General features: G+C 36.2%; 1 protein-coding gene across 12 annotated transcripts in view; it reads left to right on the top strand.

Annotated features, from left to right (window-relative positions):
* Positions 1 to 26,391, top strand: part of PHF14 (PHD finger protein 14) — a 200,140-nt gene that overhangs the window by 144,177 nt on the left and 29,572 nt on the right. For 6 of the 12 annotated variants that reach the window (XM_033863036.2, XM_033863032.2, XM_073809675.1 and 3 more), the window contains one exon: positions 8,928 to 16,906. The exons of 3 other annotated variants lie outside the window; for them this stretch is intronic. In XM_033863036.2, coding sequence (XP_033718927.1) covers positions 8,928 to 9,113 — 186 coding nt within the window. In that variant the 3' untranslated portion in view covers positions 9,114 to 16,906. Of the gene's footprint in view, positions 1 to 8,927; positions 16,907 to 18,097; positions 18,908 to 19,438; positions 19,524 to 26,391 lie in introns of those variants that run through there. 3 more of the 12 variants (XM_073809676.1, XM_073809677.1, XM_033863035.2) reach the window with 2 other exon arrangements.

The raw sequence follows: 26,391 nt of genomic DNA, 5'->3' as shown, positions 1-26,391 counted from the left end.
TGGATTGCTGATATCCTATATTCCCTTTCTTCTTTCCAAGTTCTGGAATTGCCCAGCAACAGCTCAAGGATCTTCTCTGAGCTATAGATTCAGTTTGTCCCCATCAATCTTCTTCAGTTACTCAGCTTCATCTTTTTTCTACTTCTGTGTGGCTGTTGATACTGTTGGTAACATCTTCCTTCTTATAAACTCCTTCCTTGCCTTCATTGAACCTGTTCTCTTCCTGGTTTTCTCCCTTCTTGGCACACCTTTTTTTTTTTTTTGGTCTTTTTGATAAGCTTCTTTGGCCTGTTTTCAGTCTCTTCTCACTCTGCAGGTGACAGCACCCGTACCTGCTCACTACCCTACCAGTTTTGCTACAGGAAAACCTGGGACTTAAGATTAAATGATCCATCTACTTTCTCTGAGTTCATGTTCATCAAGAGAGAGACTTTCTGCCTTTTAAAATATTATCCTTTAGTCTAATAATTAAGACATAATGTAGTGATAAATTTACTAATAAGTTTTAGTTGGCCATTTCCACTGTCTATTAGTCTCCTTTTATTATAAAGCTTAAATAGTATTTGCTTAACTAGGAAAATACATTACAACATGATCTCCAAGGGAGATATTAGTGTGGAGATATGATTAAATTGATATAACTGAGGTGTCAGACTCTATTTGAGTTTTGTTTAAAGCTAGAGAGTAATAATTCAGAATAGCAAATTTTTAGTGTAATAAAACTAATATCCTTTATATAAAATATTGCTTTAAAAAATGCTTCTTACTCTTTTTTTCTCCTTTTTTCTTTCTTCTGACTCTACCTTTCTGGAGAAATTTGAAGTCAGAAAAAAATTACGTGTGTGTTTTTTTAATTTCTTAGAAATGGAATACATGGTTATTGTAGAATATTTGGAAAATTTTAAAAAGATAAAAATATTTAAGGGCTTCCCTGGTGGTGCAGTGGTTGGGGGTCTGCCTGCCGATGCAGGGGACGCGGGTTCGTGCCCCGGTCTGGGAGGATCCCACATGCCGCGGAGCGGCTGGGCCCGTGAGCCATGGCCGCTGGGCCTGTGTGTCCGGAGCCTGTGCTCCGCGGCGGGAGAGGCTGCAGCAGTGAGAGGCCTGCGTACTGTAAAAACAAAAAAAATTAAAATTACCTGCAATTATAGCACCTAAATGTATTTGTATTTCTGCTCATATTTTAGTGGTATATTCTATCTCAACCTCCTCTCTAAAAATGGCAATTATATTATACATTCTGTTACATACTTTTTTTCATATAATTGCATTATATGACAGTTTTCTATAGTGTTAAATACTCTTTTCTAATGAGATTTTTTAAGTACTATACAATATTCTTTTGCTCAGATATACTCTCAGTGTAATTTCTGGGTCAAAAAAATGAACATTTTAAAAATAAGAAAGTGCCCTACTGATCTCAGTTGGCCTTGGCGTGCAGCAGCGGCTTGAAGCAGGATTTTCGTTCCCAGACAGAGATTGAAGTCAAGCCACAGCAGTGAGAGCGCTGAATCCTAGCCACTAGACCAGTGGCCAGGGACCAGGCCCTGGCGCATCAGCTGTGTAGAAATGAATTTCCACATAGAGTTGGAAAGTAGTGAAGCAAGTAAAGTGTTTATTAGGAGGAAAAAGGGTACCTGTGGATAGACACATGGGTGGGCTCAGAGGGAGTGAGTTGCACCCTCATGGTAGTTTGAATCACTGTTATGGGGCATTTCTTCTGGGTTTCCTTTGGCCAGTCATCTTGATTTGCCTGGTTCTGAGTCCGTATTTGGTATATGTCAGGAACCTCCCATGTGTGCATGCGCATCTCTTAGCCAAGATGGATTCCAGTGAAGAGGTCTGTGGGTAACCTGACATCACTTACTATGAGGTGACGCCCCCTTTAGACCTTTGAGGAGCCTTTCTGTGCATGAATAGTTGGGAAGGTCTCCTTGACTTCAAGAATGAGGAATATGTGGTCTTTTATCTGTTATCTGGGCAGGGCTCAGCTCTTCTCTCGCTCCTGCTGTTTTGGAGTATCTGTCCACAGGGGAGAAACTCCAGCTGTTCAGACTGGGGCCCATCTGTCTCCTGCCTCACTACTAGTAATAATATTAGTAGTTAACATTTATTGAGTACCTCTATGTGCCTAGCATTATCTAAGCACTTAAAATGTATACTCATTTAATCCTCACCATAGTCTTTATGTTAGTTACTGTTTTTCATCTCTTCTCTGTGGATTAAAAAAAATGAGGTTCAAAGAAGTTCAACATTACACAGCTACTAAGTGGTACAACAGTGATTCAAACCCATATCTGCCTGATTCAAGAGCCTGTATTTTAGAAACTTTTCATATATTGAAATAGGAATTCTCTATTCCTTGTTGCAAGAGCTTCTCAAATTAGATTTTGTCCTGAAGCCATTTTAGATTTTCATCATGTAGAAACTCAGATAATTTTTCTATTATAAATAAACACTACTAGTAATAGGAAAAAGAAAAATACTTTTATTGTTAAGTGCGATCTATTTTGGTCTTTTTAATGAATAGGAGACTAAATCCTGGAGGTAATTCTTAAATGAATCGATTAAGGATGGTACTACTGTAAGATATTAAAAGATAGACTATAACTCCTCAAGGCCCTTTCTTTATAAAATTCAGTGAAGTATGTGTCTTTGCTTAGGGAGCTGCTGCTTGACAACATAGATGATTTATGTGGACCCAGCAGAATCTAATCTGTTGCACTTGGAGGGAGGTGAGGGAAAGGGATCTAGAAGTGAATTTTTTTTTAAATTAGGTATTAAGCATTGTATTTTAGCTGAGTCAAATATTACCGTCTAATGTTTGTCATGAGTTGTGAAGCTTTGAAAACCTGTACTGTAAGAAGAAACTAAAACCAACCATATTCAACCTCTTTGCAAAGATAGTTTAAGAATATTCTGATTTGTGCAGTGTTAGCCATTTTATGTATAAACGGGAAGATTTTGTATATTTTTTTTCAGTATTAGCATTATTTTGCAGTAAAAAATCCTCTTATTCAAAAATAATACCTTGTCTGTCAATGGATCAAATACTAATTATCATGCAGTTTTAGATTCATTTGGGTTAGTTCTTTTCATACCAAAGAGTATGAAATTATTTCCTCACCTATAAAAAAGTTAAAAAATGTTTCCCTCCTCCTTGACAGATAAAGATCCATATATGTAACTGTTTTTATTCCACCGTATTTCCACCTGTGACCTAGCTCAGCCATCTACGTTCTTTTGTGATTTCAGACTTCTACAAACTATTTTAGCTAGATTTAATATATTGTTCTCTTTTTTCCTCTGGACCATATCCATATGCTAAATTTAAACTCTGGTCACCTAAGATGCAATCTATTTTAATGTTTTCTCTGAAGGTTTCTTAAAGGTTTATGTTGTAGTGTTATATCGTCATTGAAGTTAAGTTGGTTTTTTGTTAAATGTACCTTCAGTAATGGCTACAAATGATTATCTGCTTCGCTGGTGTGAAACCTCTTTAAAGTATGCTTATAGAGGTTAAATTTTTTAAGAATCACTTTGAAAACTTCAAACTTCATCAAAGCATTTTATCAGTTCACTTTTGTGTTCCTGAGGGACTGGACTATTTTCTCAGCTTCTAAAGACAGATGGTATTCTGTAAATTCTGTTTCTAAAATCAGTTTTTTAAATGTAGATTAGCAGATATTTGTGAACCAGATCCAAAGTATAGATATATAGTCTAAAGCAAGTCATGAACATGGGATGTTTCAGCATTATTTTCTTATTTTAATGCAGTGGTTTCAACATACACACACCAACAAAAAATCATTAATAACTCAATTCAAACTTTATTCCAGCATCCAGTCATTAGTTTAGTTATCATTAATCAATTTTTCCCCACTTCATGTCATCTTAGGATTGTGAATGAAGTAAATATTTTTAGAAAACTTTCTTTTTTCCTTTAAAGAAAGCAAAGTGGTATATAATTTAGACATTTTCCTACCCTTTCCCTGTGACATTTAATGACAATGTGGAAGCTTTAACCTGTTTACAGCATAAATACTATATTAAGTACCATCTTATCCTCCATTTCTTTTTGAGTGCTTCTTTTTGAGTTCTACTGCTCATGAATCTAATTTTTTCTGTGAGGTAAACTTTCTTCATGATTTAGCTGTTCCCAAATCCCCAAATTTTCTCCTTTCCTACTCTTTCTCCCCTCCTCATTTTTCCCAGACTTAATGAAAACAGCATTTGGAAACATGACATTCTGTATATTTATCAAGTGTATTTGTGTTCCTTCATCAGTAAAAAGCTTCCCTAAGATAGGAACCTTCCTAATAGGGCCAAATACAATTAGTTGCCTTTTTTTAAAACTCACCATGGCAATTTGAGGGGAAAAAAAAATCCTGTAGTCTGAAACCTACACCTTTAAACAAAATTAATTTAAATAAAAGGAGACAATAGAAATGGTCTTATCTGTTCTCTATATTAAATGCTTTAAGGACTATCCAAATTACTGTTTTTTTAATAAGCTTTATTTATTTATTTATTTGACTGTGCCGGGTCTTAGTTGCACACGGACACAGATCCTTAGTTGTGGCACGCAAGATCCTTAGTCGCGGCACACGGGATCTTTTAGTTGTGGCATGCGGGCTCTTAATTGTGGAAGAGACCACATGCCAGATCTACTTCCCTGACCAGGGATCTAACCTGGGCCCCCTGCATTGGGAGCATGGAGTCTTAACCGCTGGACCACCAGGGAAGTCCCAGACTACTATTTTAAAAAGACTGATTTTCCTTTTTTATTCCGATCTAAGTAAATTTTTTTCCTGAATTCAAGACAAGATGCACAAAGAAAGCAACTTAATTCTTTCATCCCTGTGCCTTTAAACAAGCTCTGATAGATTTTCTTTTTTCGAGTGACTCATGGGTTTTCCAGTCTTCTGAGGTATTAATAGTCTTCTTTTTCAATATCAAAAATCTAGTCCAATTTAATATCAAGGTTTCAGTCTCTCAACCAGTTTAAAGCTTCTCCTCTCACCACCTCAGATCTGCTTCAAACTGGGAAATCTATAGTTTGGAAGGGGCGCATACTGGAGTTTGACTCTTGTCCCTGCTTCCTTCTGTGGGTTTTTAGTGATTTCTCATTGCTAGGGCTTTCCTACCTGCTGTTCCCTTGAAGTGAGAGATGTGTTCTATTGTGGGTTACCTGTAACTCATTTTCTGAACGTAAGTCCCTTTTGGCTCCTCTCTGATTGGCATCACCCCACTCCCACTAGGCTGTCCTCTTTGGCCCAGATCCCTTTCTAGACAATAGAGTCTTGCTCTCTTTCACGTGTCTTTCTCATTGGTCTTAAGGTAAGCACATGCAACCCCTTGCCCTGTAAGCTTAGAAGTGCAGTCATTCCCCCTGCATCTTTGCTGCTCAACTATATAGATGCATCACCAGCTCAACTCTATGTCCCTCAAAACTCCTAGAGGACAAGTTCTCTGAGTACTCTTCAGAAGCCTCTCCAACCAGTCTCAGTGTCCCTGAAACTTCTAGGGGACAAAAACTTTGAACACTTTTCAGAAAGACTCTCTTATATAGGGACTTCCTCTATAGTACCTCTGTTAAAGAAATCCTCTCCAATCTCACCTTTCCTCATTCTTCAGGCTTCTTTCTCCTTTGATGAATTACCAGACCAGTCTTTGTGTGTGTGAGGCTTTGAAGAAAATATTTTCTGAAGTATTTTATCAGTGTATATCTTTTAAAAATGAAATTTTAGACTGTTTATGAGAGGTAAATGTCACCTACCCAATAGTCCTTTACTGTGAAAATGTCATATACCCAATCATCGTGACTCAGATCATCATCTTTTTTCTTAGTTCTTCCACTTTTTCAGATACCTTCCACTATTTCCTCAAGACGCCAGGACATCATCTTTCTGATTTTACCTCCCTCCCCCTTTTTAAGCTATTATTTGGCATTTTAATGGATACTTTTCAAAAACATTAGAGCCCTCTATTATAATTCCTCAACTTTCTCTGGATCCACTGTGTTATTTCATCTCAATTTTTTTTTTCCTTCTGACTAGAAATAACTGGAGGAATTCATGGACTTAGGTTCACTACAAATTTTATGGCTCCTAAGTTAAACCAAGCCTCATTGCTGTCTTTTATGAGCTCTTGGATCAGATTTCTTAGAGCAGTTACTTCAGATTTTTGCCACATACCTCAAGTCTCAGTTGTATTTACAGCACCCTCGTTTTTTCTAGATGACTGTCTTCACTGAGAAAAAAGGGGCCATACCCTTATCTTATCTCCTCCCAACCTTAGAAATAGTCCTTGTTACTTTTCCTACTTCAACCTTTGTTACTTTCAAAATACCTCCATCTCGTTTCTTTTCTCAGAAGAAAAAAAAAATGTCACTTACTTTTGTTCTTTATCTCCAAAATCTTTCTCTTCAGAATCTAAGTTTCTATTCTCATTAAGCCCTCCTACAGAGTTTTCCAAATCAGCCTTTTTGCAAGGTCACTTTTTGCATGTCCTTCCAGGTTAGAAAACTCAAAGAAGGAGCTCTTCATTGTCCACTACTGTAAGACAGACATCACAGTTTTATCCCTGACTTTCAAGGCCATCTATAATCTGGACCCATGCTAATATTCCAGACAGGTCTTCCTCTGTCTCTCTCTCTCCCTGCCTCCCTCCTTCCTTTCCTCTCCCTTTTACAGATATCATCAGGGTGTCATGCTTGTTTGTTTGTTTAATTGAATGTTCAGCTTAAAACCTAGTTTTCCCAGCAATCCGTAGGACTACACTAAAATTCTTTTGCATTTTGCTAGACTGTTCATTTGACATTTGGTAGATGTTTCTTTGTATTGTTATTCATCTTTTTATGTCTAGGCTCTTTTTACCAACTGCAAACTCTTATGGCAGAAGGATATTTTTCATAATTCCTTGAAGACAAGGAACCTGAATGTTGCACGTAATTTTTTTCCGAGGTAGATTTAAAATTGCTCCTGGTAGTTCTTCACTGCTAGCCTGTTTCCTATTTGTTGTGATTGAAATTATTTTTTAAACTTTCATTTCGCTGAATGGCAGTGGAAGTGGTACAGCTTCTAGTTTTTGCCTTAGATGCCCAAGGCTGTTTGGTGAACAACAGATGGATGTCTGAAACATAAATTTCTGCCAGCCATGACCCAAATATGCAGAAAAGACCTACAATAAGAGACATAAGAGAATATCTATTCAGCAAGTTTAAAATAATATCCTTTCTTAGAATTGTTTCTGTCTAGATCAGTCAGAATTTCTGACTGTACCTACCAAAACTACCTATTGATTATAGTAAATTTCCTTGGAATAGAGATATAGTTTTAAATTAAAAGGAAACTGTCTCCTCCAGAATGAAGAACACTGGGGTTGTCTAAGAGTTTAAAACTAATCTGAAAGAAAATGTCTATTTCATATTTTGTACACAACATTTGATAAGAAACATAATATTTGATAAGAAACAGTAACTTTTATTTATACAGATATTTTCTTTGTCTTGATGGACCTACCAATATAATCTGCAATAGGAACCTCATTTTACTGAAAGAAATCTGTGTAGTATTCAAAAGGTATGCCACATACTCTGCTAGGTGCTTGAGATGTACTAAAATAATTAGACATGAATCTGACCCTTAAAAAATTATGTTCTATAGGATAGATAAGGCATGTATGGATATAATTATAGGATTTAAAGTATTAATACAAGATTTAAAGTGTTAAATGCCATTAGAAGGTACAGATAAACTACTGGGAATTAGAAGGCTAGAAACATTGCTTTCAGATCCAAGAATCAAAAAGATTGTGGATAATGTGACATCTGAATGGAATTATGAAAATTAGGTTGGATTTGATAGGAATGTAAGTCAGGATAGGCTAGGTTAAGCAGCACACACAAAAAAATCCCAGATTTTCTGTGAACTAACACAAGTTGATTTCTCACACAAGTAACATGTCAATACAGGTTGACAGAGCAACTCTGTACATCATAGTCACTTGAGGACCAAAGCTGATGGCAGTTTTATTTCAACATCTGTGGTCCAAGGCACTGTAGCAGGAAATATGGCAAATTATATAATGGCTTCTAAAATCATATCTGGAAATTGACACATTTAACTCCATACAAATTATATAGTTATACCTAATGTTAAGAGGCCAGGAAAGTATAATGCTACCATGTGCTACCGTATTTCAAAGGCCTTTCCGGTGTTTGAAGCAGCATAGGGGGAATCCTTGGAGAGAAGGAGTGTGTGTACAATTTGTATTGGGGAAATGGCATAATAATTTGAAAAGCAGTAATTATACTAATAATAAATGCTAAGATGTTTAATTTTTTTCTTTCTGTTTTTTTTAATAGACTTTTTTGGAGCAGTTTTAGGTTTACAGAAAAATTGAGTGGAAAGTACAGAGTTCCCCATATGCCCCCTCATTCCTGCGCCCACCCCTGTAATGTATGAAGCTGTAGTAATAGTTTCCCCTGTTATTAACATCTTGCGTTAGTGTGGTACATTTGTTACAATTAATGAGACAATTAATACATTATTACTAACTAATGTCCACAGTTTACATTAGGATTCACTCCTTATGTTGTATATTCTGTGGGTTTTGAAAAATGTGTGACAGCATATATATACCATTACAGTATCATAGAGGATAGTTTCACTGCCTAAAAATCCCTCGTGTTCCACCTATTTGCCCCTCCTTCCCTCCCCCCTAAACTCCTGGCAGTCACAGATCTTTTTACTGTCTCCATACTTTTGCCTTTTCCAGAATGTCATATAGTTGGAATTACATAGTACATAGACTTTTCACATTGGCTTCTTTTACTTAGTAATACACATTTTTCTCCATGTTTTTTCATGGCTTGATAGCTCATTTCTTTCTTTCTTTCATTTTTTTTTTCCTTTACGTTTTAGGTTCACAGCAAAATTGAGTGGACCATACAGAGAGTTTCCATGTATCACCTGTTCCCACAGATGCACAGCCAACCTCCCCCACTTGTGACATCCCGCACCTCAGTGTTACATTTGTTACCATTGAGGAACCTCCACTATATATGTGCCACATCTTCTTTATCCCTTCATCCATTGATAGACATTTAGGTTGCTTTTGTTTCAGAAGTTTTTAATTTTAATGAAGTTCAACTTAATTTTTTTTCTCTCATGGGTGGTTCTTTTGTTGTATCTAAAAAGTCATGGTCAAATCCATGGTCAGCTAGATCTTCTCTTGTTTCTTCTAGGAACTTTATATAGTTTTGCATTTTACATTTAGGTTTCTGAACCATTTTGAGTTAATTTTTGTGAAAAGTATAAGATCAGTATGTAGACTCTTTTTTTTTTTTCTTTTTTTCTTTTTTGGATGTCCAAGTGTACTAATGCCAATTTTTCTTTTTTTTTCTTAACATCTTTATTGGAGTATAATTGCTTTACAGTGGTGTGTTAGTTTCTGCTGTATAACAAAGTGAATCAGCTATACATATACATACAATTTTTAATATTCAAAAGTCAATTACTTTTTTATATCCAGCAATGAACAATTGGAATTTGAAATTAAAAACACAATACCAATTTCCTTAGCACCAAAAAAAAAAATCATATACTTATATATGTCTAACAAAATATGTACAAGATCCATATGAGGAAAACTACAAAGAAATAAATCAATATCAAATGGGGAAAGAAATCAAAATCAAATGGAGAAATATTCCATGTACATAGATAGAAAGACTTTACTTGATACTCTCAAGATGACAGTTCTTCCCAACTTCAACGATAGATTCAGTGCAAACCCAGTCAGATTCCTAGCAAGTTATTTTGTTGATATTGACAAACAGATCTAAAGTTTATATGGAAAGATGTAAGTCCTTGAATAGCTAAGACAGTATTGAAGGAGAAGAACAAAGTTGGAGGACTGAAACTATCTGATTTCAAGACTTACTATAAAGCTACAGTAACCAAGGCAGTGTGGTATAGGCAAAAGAACAGACATAGATCAGTGGAACAGAATAGACAGCCCAGAAACAGACCCATGTATATGTAATAACCCAATCTTTGGCAAAGGAGTAAAGGCAATTCAATGGAGAAAATGTAGTCTTTTCAGCTAATATGTTTTTAATGCAAAGCAAGTGGTTGGGAGGGTAGATGGAGACCATATCATAAAGGGTTACAAATATTATACCATGAATTTGTAACCACCGAAGTTCTGTTTGCCCTTTAGAGGATGTTAGGGGTCAGGAGAGGAGACATTATTTAGACCAGTGATTCACAAGCTTTTTCAGTCACAGATTTATTTTATATAGTTTGCTACATATAACCTAAAGATTTTACAGAATAAAAAGCATGCTGATAATTTTTGTTCTTTTCTTTTTACATTAAAAAATGCTGATCAGTCTCCACTAAATTGATTTTACTACCACTTGTAGCATTAAATAATTTGAAAAATATCTGGTCAAAGTGCTTTATTTTATAGTTAAGAGAAGTAAGACTCACAGAAGTAACCTCTTGTTAATCTCAGGTTTACACAGCTAGTTAATGGCAGAGCAATGACTAGGTTAGTGTCAGTTAGTGCTCTTTTTACAGTCATTTATTAATCTATCACTGAGCACTTCAGAAATTATTTTATATTGTCACTAAATCTGTTCAGTAATTAAAAACAAGTTCAGTGCTAAAATACAGATGTCTAAAATCATTTTGCAAATCATGAGTAAACTCAAACTATGGAAGGGTACACAGTGATTGATTAGGTAGAGCAACACATAGTCCTCTGATTAAACTTTGTCAAAGACTGAACGCATTCTTGTGTTATATGAGTACTTGCACATAAACGTGCTGGTTTGTCTGTTGTCACTGGAATCCACCTCTGTCTTCACCTGACATACTCTTCTAAGTCTCTGAACTTGATTTTATTCCTTCCCTCATCAGTGTCCTTCATTACTACTTCTGGTACAAACAGTTTCCTGAAAAATTTGTCTCTTAGATGTACTTGGTGTCCCTGTACTCTTAGTCACATAGTCTGCTTTAAGAATAGACTTGGAATCAAATTGTCTAGGTAACTGTGTAAATTTGGGCAAGTGACTTAATGTCTCTGTACCTCATTTGCTCACTTTAAAATGGAGACAGCAATAAATAATACCTACTTGTTAGGGCTTTTTTTTTTTTTTTTTGGCTCTTTTATCAGTGGTTTAGAGTCTAGTAACAATGACAATGAACCTAACTAATACCTAATTCAGTTTTGTATTTAGTTGCACAGGAAAAAGAAATGAAATACTTTTCACTAAGATAAAGATGAAATATACATTTATGTCTAGTATTTCTGAAACACTGAGAATAGCACATCCATTGTGTTTTTTTTTCTTTATCTGAGGACCATTTAAAATTATTTTAATAGAATGTTGGCTTTAACTATATTTCTTCAGTATTCTATAAAATTTAATTTTAATCAAGTATTAATTTTTTGTACATTTTTCACAGTATAGAAACATCTTTTTTTCCTTTGAAACTCCAACTTTGTTAAGGAGCAACAATTTCCTGCATTGGTAATGTTAAGTGTAACTTTAGCTTTCAATTCATTGCTGCAGTTACGTTTCCAGAGCCTGCTGTAAGAGATAAACCCATTGCAAATGAAGACAGTATTCATTTCCTTCCACCTCAGGCCACACTGAATTGATTGAGGTAATAAAATGACAGCACCTTGTAATATACTGAAGGCTCTTTAATTCAAAAACCAGTTCTAGCCTGATTCAGAGCTTGTTTAAAGCTAATTTATAGCTTGCATAATTTTCAGCAGGCCAAGGTAAAGGATGATATATGAAAACTGATAAAGAATTAACTTATGACACATTCAGACCTGTCTTGTTAAAGTCAACGGGTATTAAAAAAACAGAGGTGGGGGGATGGTGGAAAAAATAATTGGTAATCTTTTGCTTCACATAAGTAACATTGTTGACAACAGTTTAAATTGCCCACCGTCTTATTTCAAACCTAGCTTCTTGTCCTTTCTTTGTAAAATCAGTTCTATTTGCATTTCTTATATTGTAAAGTCCTTCATTTTTCATGACATATTAAGGCCAGTGTGAGGCTGAGTACAGTTAGCAGCTGTTGTGACTTCCATAGCGTCAAATATATTGTATGCCGCATTGGCAATGCTGCTGCTAAATAGTTCTCTGTCGGTATTTTAATTACAAATAATCTTTTTCAAGGTGCAAGCTGGAAGGAGTGAGGGCTCTTCATTTTTATTTGGGCTGAAAATTCAGGATTAGTCCTTTTGCCTTTGTGGGCTGTTTTTGCTCTCTTTATTCCAGCATATTTCTTCACTTTTGACCCACAAATAATACAACTACGATAGTAAAGTATTCTGTACTATGTGTGAAGCCAGATTCTCAGAAATTTCATGTCAGCATTCACAAGTGAAACACGGATTACATTTTCCTTTTTAATGTTTAAATCTTTTGCATAGTTATTTTTTCCTTAAAGAACAAGACAACAGTGGAGGATGGGCATAGCTTTTGCCATATTCCATTATTATAGGATCCTAGAAAGTGTTGAAAACTTTCAGAAATGCGTTTACCACTAGTAACCATGTGAATCACACTGTATATTGGAAATATTTTATATATCAAAGCTAAAAAAGTCAATGAATAGATATATAAATGTAAGGTTAGATATATGAGACTGAGAAATTTTTTGTTTCTTCAGTGTAACTTGTCTATTTAGGTATTAAGATGAAAAGATTTTGTTTAGTCTAATTATGTCTATGGTAAGTGGTCATAATTTTAATTACTTTTTTGAAAGTTATAAGCATACGTGCTTATTATAGAATAATATATAAAGATGAAAATAAAAATCACTCAGGGAATAACCACTACTAATATTTTGTTATTTTTACAACTTGAAGATTTCTATATTTTAGATACAAGCTCCATTTTCATTTGGTTCACTGTCACTAAAACGTTAACTCCTTGACTTGAGCCATAAAATATAAAAACTTTCTTTTCAAAAAGTGCACTCCTTTTTAAGTGAATTTGGAGCCCATGTGTAACAAGTGATTTCGGAGCCCTAGTAATCCAAACAGAAAAATACGGTTGTAGTATTTTTCCTGCTTTTATAGCTTGGGGAGAATGTTGTTTTTAGAACAAATATTTTATTTTTCCCACATATGAGTTTGAAAAATCTAATGAAGCCAAAGGCTTGAAGATATTACAAAAAATTCAGGGAGCAGGAATATCTGTGAGAAAGTATTATTGTTGCTTTTATATTCAAAATATTTATATATAAGAAAAATTTTTACAGCAAAAATTATTTTTAGATAGGTTCTTTTAGCCTCACTGGAATTAACAATAGAAAGCCATTAGTTTTGAGTTAATTTAAAGCAAATTTTGTCCCTGGCAAAGAATTGATTTATTTCATTTTTTTTATACATCTTTATTGGAGTATAATTGCTTCATAATGCTGTGTTAGTTTCTGTTGTACAACAAACTGAATCAGCCATATGCATACATATATCCCCATATCCCCTACCTCTTAGGCCTCCCTCCCACCCTCCCTATCCCACCCCTTTAGGTCATTGCAAAGCACCAAGCTGATCTCACTGTGCTATGTGTCTGCTTCCCACTAGCTATCTATTTTACATTTCGTAGTGTGTATCTATCGATGCTACTCTCACTTTGCCCCAGCTTCCCCTTCCCCATACCCCTGTGTCCTCAACTCCTTTCTCTATGTCTATGTCTTTATTCCTGCCCTGCCACTGCGTTCATCAGTACCATATATTTTAGATTCCATATGTATCCTTTAGCATATGATATTTGTTTTTCTCTTTCTGACTTACTTCACTCTGTATGACAGACTCTAGGTCCATCAACCTCACTACAAATAATTCAATTTCATATTTTTATGGCTGAGTAATACTCCATTGTATATATGTGCCACATTTCTTAATCCATTCATCTTTTGATGCACAATCAGGTTGCTTCCCCGTCCTGGCTATTGTACATAGTGCTGCAGTGAATATTGTGGTACATGTCTCTTTTTGAATTATGGTTTTCTCAGGGTATATGCCCAGTAGTGGGATTACTGGGTCATATGGTAGTTCTATTTTTAGTTTTTTAAGGAATCTCCATACTGTTTTCCATAGTGGCTGTATCAATTTACATTCCCACCAACAGTGCAGGAGGATTGCCTTTTCACCACACCCTTTCCAGCATTTATTGTTTCTAGATTTTTTGATAATGGACATTCTGACTGCTCTGAAGTGATACCTCATTGTACTTGATTTGCATTTCTCTGATAATTAAAATGATGTTGAGCATCTTTTCATGTGCCTCTTGGCCATCTGTGTGTCTTCCTTGGTGAAATGTCTGTTTAGGTCTTCCACCCATTTTTTAATTAGGTTGTTTGTTTTTTGATATCGAGCTCCATGAGCTGTTTGCATATTTTGGAGATTAATCCTTTGTCAGTTGTTTCATTTGCAAATATTTACTCCCATTCTGAGGGTTATCTTTTTGTCTTGTTTATGGTTTCCTTTGCTGTGCAAAAGATTTTAAGTTTCATTAGGTCCCATTTGTTTATTTTGGTTTTTATTTTCGTTACTCTAGGAGGTGGATCAAAAAAGATCTTGCTGTGGTTTATGTCAAAGAGTGTTTTTCCTATGTTTTCCTCTAAAAGTTTTATAGTGTCTGGTCTTACATTTAGGTCTTTAATCCATTTGGAGTTTATTTTTGCGTATGGTATCAGGTAGTGTTCTAATTTCATTCTTTACATGTAACTGTCTAGCTTCCCAGCACCACTTATTGAAGAGGCTGTCTTTTCCATTGTATGTTCTTGCCTCCTTTGTCATAAATTATGTGACCATATGTGCATGGGTTTATCTATGGGCTTTCTATCCTGTTCCATTGATCTATATTTCTGTTTTTGTGCCAGGGCCATACTGTCTGGATTACTGTAGCTTTGTAGTATAGTTTGAAGTCAGGGAGCCTGATTCCTCTAGCTCCATTTTTCTTTCGCAAGATTGCTTTGGCTATTCAGGGTCTTTTGTGTTTCCATACAAATTGTAAACTTTTTTCTAATTCTGTGAAGAATGCCATTGGTAATTTGATAGGGATTGCATGGAATCTGTAGATTGCTTTGGGTAGTATAGTCATTTTCACAATATTGATTCTTCCAATCCAAGAACATGGTATACTCCCCATCTGTTTATGTCATCTTTGATTTCCTTTATCAGTGTTTTATAGTTTTCTGGGTACAGGTCTTTCACCTCCTTAGTTAGGTTTATTCCTAGGTATTTCATTCTTTTTGTTGCAGTGGTAAATGGGATTGTTTAATTTCTCTTTCTGATTTTTCGTTGTTAGTATATAGGAATGCCAGAGATTTCTGTGCATTAATTTTGTATCCTGCAACCTTACCAAATTCATTCATTAGTTCTAGTAGTTTTCTGGTGGCATCTTTAGGATTTTCTATGTATAGTATTATGTCATCTTCAGACAGTCACAGTTTTACTTCTTTTCCAAATTGTATTCCTTTTATTTCTTTTTTTTCTCTGTTTGCCATGGCTAGGACTTCCAAAACTATGTTGGATAAGAGTGGCAAGAGTGGACATCCTTGTCTTGTTCCTGATCTTAGTGGAAATGTTTTTTACCATTGAGTGTGATGTTTGCTGCAGGTTTGTCATATATGGCCTTTATTATGTTGAGGTAGGTTCCCTCTGTGCCCATTTTCTGGAGAGTTTTTATCATAAATGGGTGTTGAATTTTGTCAAAAACTTTTTCTGCATCTATTGAGATGATCATATGGTTTTTATTCTGTAATTTGTTAATATGGTGTATCACATTGATTGATTTGCATATATTGAAGAATCCTTGCATTCCTGGGATAAATCTCACTTGATCATGGTGTGTGATCCTTTTAATATGTTGTTGGATTTTGTTAGCTAGTATTTTATTCAGGAATTTTGCATCTATGTTCATCAGTGATATTGGTCTATAATTTTCTTTTTTTGTGATATATTTTTCTGGTTTTGGCATCAGGGTGATGGTGGCTTCATAGAACAAATTTGGAGTGTTCATCCCTCTGCAATTTTTGGAAGAGTTTGAGAAGGATCAGTGTTAGCTGTTCTCTAAATGTTTGATAGAATTCACCTGTGAAGCCATCTGGTCCTGGACTTTTGTTTGTTGGAAGATTTTTAATTACAGTTTCAATTTTGTTACTTGTGATAGGTCTGTTTATATTTTCTAATTGTCCCTGGTTCAGTCTTGGAAAATTGTACCTTTCCAAGAATTTGTCCATTTCTTCGTGCTTGTCCATTTTATTGGCATATAGTTGTTTGTAGTCGTCTCTTATAATCCTTTGTATTTCTGTGGTGTCAGTTGTGATTTCTACTTTTTCATTTCTAATTTTATTGATTTGCGTCCTCTCCCTTTTATTCTTGATGAGACTGGCTAAAGGTTTATCAATTTTGTTTATCTTCTCAAAGAACCAACTTTTAGTTTTATTGATCTTTGCTATTGTTTTCTTCATTTCTGTTTCATTTATTTCTGCCCTGATATTTATGATTTCTTTCCTTGTACTGACTTCGGGTTTTCTTTGTTCTTCTTTCTCTAGTTACTTTAGGTGTAAGGTTAGATTGTTTATTTGATATTTTTCTTGTTTCTTGGGGTAAGTTTGAATTGCTATAAACTTCCCTCTTTGAATTGCTTTTGCTCTGTCCCATAGGTTTTGAGTCATCATATTTTCGTTGTCATACATTTCTAAGTATTTTCTAGTTTTGAGTAATTTAAAGCAAAATTTGTCCCTAGCAAAGAATTCATTTGTTTTAAATTAACAGATTTATTAATGAGTCATACTAAAAGAAAATGTTTAAGTAATTTGTGTTGTTACTGTTATTAAAAATTGAGTATTTACCCGTATTTAACCTTTTAGTCACTGTATTTATTTCAATGTATACTCACTTATTTCTTCTGATATTGAGGTATTTAATAATGATTTAGTATTATTTTCATTGTATAGGAAGATTAATTTTTTAAGCTCTGCTCTCTATTTGAGTAACTTTACATATTGATCTGGGGAAAACATGATCAAGTTAGCCTAATGAAGTTAACTAATTGTCACCCTCTTATGAACTCCATATTGAGAGGAAATTAAAGACAGAGAGAAATCATCAGGCTTTGGTTTGAAATCAAATTTAAAGTATTTTACAAAGTTGTAGTAAATTTAAATGAAGAATGTATCTATTTTAAACTAACCCTAAGTGTAGGTAATTTAAAATGTTAAAACTCAAATGTCTGGAGCATGCCAGGCATTTAGCTTTGTTTCCAAAAGAAATGAAAAATAAATTACAAAAAATGAAATATATGACAAGTAATTTTTTGAACCTTTTAAGGTACAAAAAGTATAGTAAATCAAAACAGAATTGATGAGAGTTGAGTAATATTTTCCATAGGATATGACTTAATGTACTATTCCTAATAATGTACTAATGCATCATTGTCATCATCAAGTCCACACATTGACTTCTAGATTCCTGTCTTTGTGTGGGGATAACCTGGCTTATGAGGACCCTACACACATTCATATACATGATTATACACATACATCAACCTTCTCATACCCCTGTACACACCTCCACATACATTCCTACAGATGTTCCTATGTACAGCTCTACACATAGCCCTTCACACACCCGCTACTCTTTACAAGACTCTATCATGCACACACCCTGTACATATATGTACACACTCTACACTAAAACAAAACTTACTTTGTTATCCTTACTAGGTGTGATGTACCTGATTTTATTCTTTTTAATTAAATTTCACTTTTAAAACAACTCACTAAACTCACTAGACCCACATTTCATCTAGACTAGAGCTGTTACAGTAGATCCTGACATATACAGGCCTATATTTTTGCTAGGTGTCTATGTATATGAATACAGATAGAGAAGAAAATACAATCTAGGAGGAAGTAATATTTTGCTTACATTCTTAATTTTGTGTAGATATTTTTGAAGCTTTTATGTTGTGATCTTTCATTGTTCAGCAAGGATGAGCTATAGATTTGTAAATTTCCTTTTTTTTTTTTTTTTTTTTACCATGCAGTGGACAAACTACAAGAATATTCTACGTAGAAGTATTTAAAGAAACTAAGAGTTCAAGCAAAGAGGTTTAAATTATACGATTTGAAAGCAGTTCATATAATAGGATTGATATTTGTACTTTATGATAAAATGAAAGGCTTTGTGCTGGTAAAGTGGCAGTACACTGCAGATTTTGGCATTATCTGAAATTTTTCCCAAGTACTTACTGACACTGAGAAATGTTCAATTCCTGGGAAACATCTCTTGTATACAGTCAGTCTTCTCATATAAATGTCAAGAAGCCAATATTGTTTTATGTTTATTATCTGTGAGTTAAACCTCTTTTTTTATATGTCAGTTTTTATAAAATTGAACTTAAGTAAAACTTGCCTGTGGAACATCAGGTTTATAATCAGATAGACCTGGATTTGAATATCTGCTCCTCCACTTAGTAGCTTTGCCACTCTGGGGCAAATTCCTTAAGGCTTCTGAGTTTGTATTTCCTCATCAGTAAAGTAAAGGTAATATTGTGTAGGCAAGTTCTGTACATCAGAGAATAGCATATGTAGAATGCCTAGCATAATTGCTGGCCCATTAAATTATCTATAAATTGTAACACATACCATCGTGATTATTATTATTATAATTATTACTATCGTTATTAACCCTGTGTTATTTTTATCCAGATTTGTGAGCAAAACCAAACTGTTTTGTTGCATGTGTGTTTGATTTTTCATAACCCAAAGGATAAGAGATGCCTAAGAACTTAGAGAAGCTCTTTATGTAACAGTTGTCAAGATTGAGAAAAATAGGATCATGTATAAATTTGATTATAGACTTATAACCTATGGTTTCTAGATTAATATGGAATCATATATGGAAATAGTACTATTTCATGGTTTTTTCAACAGGATTATGTGAATACTTATTTTCTAGTATCTCAATTTTTAACTCAGGCTCTTACTGTTGAATTTCAGATGATATTAAATTATTGCTAATAAAAGATGTCAGTAGATACTGCAGATGTGCTCAGGCTTACCTAAAAAAGTAATGTCTGCCTTAAAAATTCAGTTTGTTAGAATTATAAAGCATTTACCCAGGGAGAGACTTGGTGCCCCAAGGTTATTTGAGGAAAATACGAGTTTCACCTTGAGTCTTATTCATAATGGTTTACTTCTCATTCATTTAAAATAGTGGAATCTTAGAGTTTAAATCTAGAAGTGACTTTATAAAGTTACAGCTCAACTGGTCAAATTCCCTTAGACCTTTTTTCCCCTCAAGGTTATCACTAGTTAAGAAATCTAGACAGATTTTAGGAAGATGGCTCAAGAGTAAGACGTGGAGATCACCTTCCTCCCCACAGATACATCAGAAATACATCTACACGTGGAACAACTCCTATAGAACACCTACTGAACGCTGGCAGAAGACCCCAGACCTCCCAAAAGGCAAGAAACTCCCCCACGTACCTGGGTAGGGCAAAAGAAAAAACAGAGACAAAAGAATAGAGACGGGAGAGAGTGGGAGGGAGCTGTGAAGGAGGAAAGGTTTCCACACACTAGGAAGCCTCCTTGCAGGCAGAGACTGCGGGTGGCAGAGGAGGGAAGCTTCAGAGCTGCAGAGAACAGCACAGCAACAGGGGTGTGGAGGGCGAAGCGGAGAGATTCCCACACAGAGAATCGGTGCTGACCTGCACTCACCAGCCCAAGAGGCTTGCTGCTCACCCGCCGGGCCGGGCGGGGCTGGGAGCTGAGGCTCTGGCTTCAGTCGGATCCCAGGGAGAGAACTGGGGTTGGCTGCGTGAATACAGCCTGAAGGGGTCAGTGCACCACGGCTAGCCGGGAGGGAGTCCAGGAAAAAGTCTGGACCTGCCAAAGAGGCAAGAGACTTTTTCTTCCCTCTTTGTTTCCTGGTGTGCGAGGAGAGGGTATTAAGAGCGCTGCTTAAAGGAACTCCAGAGACGGGCGTGAGCCGCGTCTATCAGCGTGGACCCCAGAGACGGGCATGAGTTGCTAAGGCTGCTGCTGCAGCCACCAAGAAGCCTGTGTGCGAGCACAGGTCACTAGCCCCACCTCTGCTCCCGCAAGTCTGTGTAGCCCGACACTGCCAGGGTCCTCTGATCCAGGGACAACTTCCCCGGGAGAATGCACAGCACGCCTCAGGCTGGTGCAATGTCATGCTGGCCTCTGCCGCCGCAGGCTCATCCCACATCCGTATCCCTCCCTCCCCCCGGCCTGAGTGAGCCAGAGCCCCAGAAGCAGCTGCTTCTTTAACCCCGTCCTGTCTGAGCGAAGAAGAGACGCCCTCCTGCGACCTACACGCAGAGGCGGGGCCAAATCCAAAGCTGAAACCCGGGAGCTGTGCAAACAAAGAGGAGAAAGGGAAGGTTCTCCCAGCAGCCTCAGGAGCAGCAGATTCAATCTCCACAGTCAATTTGATGTACCCTGCATCTGTGGAATACCTGAGTAGACAACGAATCATCCCAAATTGAGGAGGTGGACTTTGGGACCAATATAGACTATTTTTTCCCCTTTTCCTCTTTTGGTGAGTGTGTATGTGTATGCTTCTGTGTGTGATTTTGTCTGTATAGCTTTGCTTTCACCATTTGTCCTAGGGTTCTGTCTGTTTTTTTTTTTGTTTTTTACTTAAAAATTTTTTTTTCTTAATAATTATTTTTTATTTTAATACCTTTATTTTATTTTATCCTCTTTCTTCTCTTTCTTTCTTTCTTTCTTTTCTTTCTTTCTTTCCTTTCTTTCTTTCCTTCCTTTCTTTCTTTCTTCCTCCCTTCCTCCCTTCCACCCTTCCTTTCTTTCATTTTTTCTCCCCTTTTAATCTGATCTATGTGGAGGACAGGCTCTTGGTGCCCCAGCCAGGCATCAGGGCTGTGCCACTGAGGTGGGAGAGCGAACTCCAGGACACTGGTCCACAAGAGACCTCTCAGCTCCATGTAATATCAAACAGCGAAAATCTCCCAGAGATCTCCATCTCAACACCAAGACCCAGCCTCACTCCACGACCAGCAAGCTACAGTGTTGGACACCCTATGCCAAACAACTAGCAAGACAGGAACACAACCCCACCCATTAGCAGAGAGGTTACCTAAAATCATAATAAGTCCACAGACACCCCAAAACACACCACCAGACGTGGACCTGCCCACCAGAAAGACAAGATCCAGCCTCATCCACCAGAACACAGGCACTAGTCCCCTCCACCAGGAAGCCTACACAACCCACTGAACCAACCTTAGCCACTGGGGACAGACATCAAAAACAACGGGAACTATGAACCTTCAGCCTGCAAAAAGGAGACGCCAAACACAGTAAGATATGCAAAATGAGAAGACAGAAAAACACACAGCAGATGAAGGAGCAAGGTAAAAACCCACGAGACCTAACAAATGAAGAGGAAATAGGCAGTCTACCTGAGAGAGAATTCAGAATAATGATAGTAGAGATGATCCAAAATCTTGGAAATAGAATAGAGAAAATGCAAGAAACATTTAAGAAGGAACTAGAAGAACTACAGAGGAAATAAGCAATGATGAACAGCACAATAAATGAAATTAAAAACACTCTAGAAGGGATCAATAGCAGAATAACTGAGGCAGAAGAACGTATAAGTGCCCTGGGAGATAAAATAGTGGAAGTAAATACTGCAGAGGAGAATAAAGAAAAAAGAATGAAAAGAACTGAGGACAGTCTCAGAGACCTCTGAATGTACCAACATTCGAATTATAGGGGTTCCAGAACAAGAAGAGAAAAAGGAACTGAGAAAAAATTTGAAGAGATTATAGTTGAAAACTTCCCTAATATGGCAAAGGAAATAGTTAATCAAGTCCAGGAAGCACAGAGAGTCCCATACAGGATAAATCCAAGGAGAAACACGCCAAGACACATATTAATCAAACTATCAAAAATTAAATACAAAGAAAACATATTAAAAGCAGCAAGGGAAAACCAACAAATAACACACAAGGGAATCCCCATAAGGTTAACAGCTGATCTTTCAGCAGAGACTCTGCAAGCCAGAAGGGAGTGGAAGGACATATTTAAAGTGATGAAGGAGAAGAACCTACAACCAAGATTACTCTACCCAGCAAGGATCTCATTCAGATTTGATGCAGAAATTAAAACCTTTACAGACAAGCAAAAGCTGAGCGAGTTCAGCGCCATGAAACCAGCTTTACAACAGATGCTAAAGGAACTTCTCTAGGCAAGAAACACAAGAGAAAGAACAGACTTAAAATAACAAACCCAAAACAGTTAAGAAAATGGGAATAGGAACATACATATCGATAATTACCTTAAACATGAATGGATTAAATTCTCCCACCAAAAGACACAGACTGGCTGAATGGATACAAAAACAAGACCCATATATATGCTGTCTACAAGAGACCCACTTCAGACCTAGGGACACATACAGACTGAAAGTGAGGGGATGGAAAAAGATTTTCCATGCAAATGGAAATCAAAAGAAAGCTGGAGTAGCAATTCTCATATCAGACAAAATAGACTTTAAAATAAAGACTATTACAAGAGACAAAGAAGAACAATACATAATGATCAAGGGTTCAATCCAAGAAGAAGATATAACAATTGTAAATATTTATGCACCCAACATAGCAGCACCTCAATACAGAAGACAAATACTAAAGCCCTAAAAGGGGAAATTGACAGTAACACAATCATAGTAGGGGACTTTAACACCCCACTTTCACCAATGGACATATCACCTAAAATGAAAATAAATAAGAAAACACAAGCATTAAATGATACATTAAACAAGATGGACTTAATTGATATTTATAGGACATTCCATCCAAAAACAACAGAAAACAGATTTTCCTCAAGTGCTCATGGAACATCCTCCAGGATAGATCATATCTTGGGTCACAAATCAAGCCTTGGTAAATTTAAGAAAATTGAAATTGTATCAAGTATCTTTTCCAACCACACCGCTATGAGACTAGATATCAATTACAGGAAAAGATCTGTAAAAAATACAAACACATGGAGCCTCAACAATACACTACGTAATAACGAAGTGATCACTGAAGAAATCAAAGAGGAAATCAAAAAATACCTAGAAACAAATGACAATGGAGACACGATGACCCAAAAGCTATGGGATGCAGCAAAAGCAGTTTTAAGAGGGAAGTTTATAGCAATAAAATCCTACCTTAAGAAACAGGAAACATCTCAAATAACCTAACCTGACACCTAAAGTAAGTAGAGAAAGAAGAACAAAAAACCCTAAAGTTAGCAGAAGGAAAGAAATCATAAAGATCAGATCAGAAATCAATGAAAAGAAATGAAGGAAATGATAGCAAAGATCAATAAAACTAAAAGCTCATTCTTTGAGAAGATAAACAAAATTGATAAACCATTAGCCAGACTCATCAAAAAAAAAAAGGGAGAAGACTCAAATCAATAGAATTAGAAATGAAAAAGGGAGAAGTAACAACTGACCATGCAGAAATACAAAGGATCATGAGAGATTACTACAAGTAACTCTATGCCAATAAAATGGACAACCTGGAAGAAATGAACAAATTCTTAGAAATGCACAACCTGCTGAGACTGAACCAGGAAGAAAGAGAAAATATGAACAGACCAGTCACAAGCAGTGAAATTGAAACTGTGATTTAAAATCTTCCAACTAACAGAAGCCCAGGACCAGACAGCTTCACAGGCGAATTCTATCAAACATTTAGAGAAGAGCTAACACCTGTTGTTCTCAAACTCTTCCAAAATATAGCAGAGGGAGGAACAGTCCCAAACTCATTCTATGAGGCCACCATCACCCTGTTACCAAAACCAAAGAGGTCACAAAGAAAGAAAACTACAGGCCAATATCACTGATGAACATAGATGCAAAAATCCTCAACAAAATACTAGCAAACCGAATCCAACAGCACATTAAAAGGATCATAACACCATGATCAAGTGGGGTTTATTCCAGGAATGCAAGGATTCTTCAATATACGCAAATCAATCAATGTGATACACTGTATTAACTAATTGAAGGAGAAAAACCATGTGATCATCTCAATAGATGCAGAGAAAGCTTTTGACAAAATTCAACACCCATTTATGATAAAAAACCCTGCAGAAAGTAGGCATAGAGGGCACTTTCCTCAGCATAATAAAGGCCATATATGACAAACCCACAGCCAACATCATCCTTGATGGTGAAAAACTGAAACCATTTCCACTAAGATCAGGAACAAGACAAAGTTGGCCACTCTCACCACTCTTATTCAACATAGTTTTGGAAGTTTTAGCCACAGCATTCAGAGAAGAAATAGAAATAAAAGGAATACACATCAGAAAAGAAGAAGTAAAGCTGTCACTGTTTGCAGATGACATGATACTCTACATAGAGAATCCTAAAGATGCTACCAGGAAACTACTAGAGCTAATTAATGAATTTGGTAAAGTAGCAGGATACAAAATTAATGCACAGAAATCTCTGGCATTCCTATACACTAATGATGAAAAATCTGAAAGTGAAATTAAGAAAACACTCCCATTTACCACTGCAAGAAAAAGAATAAAATATCTAGGAATAAACCTACCTAAGGAGACAAAAGACCTGTATGCAGAAAATTATAAGACACTGATGAAAGAAATTAAAGATGATACAAATAGGGCTTCCCTGTTGGCGCAGTGGTTGAGAGTCCACCTGCCGATGCAGGGGACACAGGTTCGTGCCCCGGTGCGGAAAGATCCCACATGCTGTGGAGTGGCTAGGCCCGTGAGCCATGGCTGCTGAGCCTGTGCATCCGGAGCCTGTGCTCCGCAATGGGAGAGGCCACAACGGTGAGAGGCCCACGTACCGCAAAAAAAAAAAAAAAAAAAAAAAAACGATGATACAAATAGATGGAGAGATTTACCATGTTCTTGGATTGGAAGAATCAACATTCTGAAAATGGTTCTACTACCCAAAGCAATCTACAGATTGAATGCAATCCCTGTCAAACTACCACTGGCATTTTCCACAGAACTAGAACAAAAAATTTCAAAATTTGTATGGAAACACAAAAGACCCCGAATAGCCAAAGCAATCTTGAGAACAAAAAACTGTGCTGGAGGAATCAGGCTCCCTGACTTCAGACTATACTACGAAGCTACAGTAATCAAGACAGTATGGTACTGGGACAAAAACAGACATGTAGATCAATGGAACAGGATAGAAAGCCCAGAGATTAGCCCACGCACATATGGTCACCTAATCTTTGATAAAGGAGGCATGAATATACAGTGGAGAAAAAACAGCCTGTTCAATAAGTGGTGCTGGGAAAACTGGACAGCTACATGTAAAAGTATGAAATTGGAACACTCCCTAACACCATACACAAAAATAAACTCAAAATGGATTAAAGACCTAAATGTAAGGCCAGACACTGTCAGACTCTTAGAGGAAAACATAGGCAGAACACTCTATGACATTAATCACAGCAAGATCCTTTTTGACCCACCTCCTAGAGAAATGGAAATAAAAACAAAAATAAAGAAATGGGACCTAATGAAACTTAAAAGCTTTTGCACAGCAAAGGAAACCATAAACAAGACAAAAAGACAACCCTCAGAATGGGAGAAAATATTTGCAAATGAAGCAACTGACAAAGGATTAATCTCCAAGATTTAAAAGTAGCTCATGCATCTCAATCTCAAAAAAACAAAGATCTCAATCCAAAAGTTGGCAGAAGACCTAAATAGACATTTCTCCAAAGAAGATATACAGATTTCCAACAAACTCATGAAAGTATGCTCAACATCATTAATCATTAGAGAAATGCAAATCAAAACTACAGTGAGATATCATCTCACACCGGTCAGAATGGCCATTATCAAAAATTCTAGAAACAATAAATTCTGGAGAAGGTGTGGAGAAAAGGGAACACTCTTGCACTGTTGGTGGGAATGTAAATTGATACAGCCACTATGGAGAACAGTATGGAGGTTTCTTAAAAATCTAAAAAATAGAACTGCCATACGACCCAGCAATCCCACTACTGGGCATATACCCTGAGAAAACCATAATTCAAAAAGAGTCATGTACCAAAATGTTCATTGCAGCTCTATTTACAATAGACAGGACATGGAAGCAACTGAAGTGTCCATCATCTGATGAGTGGATAAAGAAGATGTGGCACATATATACAATGGAATATTACTCAGCCATAAAAAGAAACAAAATTGAGATATTTGTAGTGAGGTGGATGGACCTAGAGTCTGTCATACAGAGTGAAGTAAGAAAGAGAAAAATAAATACTGTATGCTAACATATATATGGAATCTAAGG

The sequence above is a fragment of the Tursiops truncatus genome, chromosome 9 (assembly GCF_011762595.2).
Source record: "Tursiops truncatus isolate mTurTru1 chromosome 9, mTurTru1.mat.Y, whole genome shotgun sequence".
In the NCBI taxonomy this organism is placed as follows: Eukaryota; Metazoa; Chordata; class Mammalia; order Artiodactyla; family Delphinidae; genus Tursiops; species Tursiops truncatus.
The sequence above is the reverse complement of the archived record's forward strand: the minus strand, read 5'-3'. Positions and strand labels throughout refer to the sequence as shown.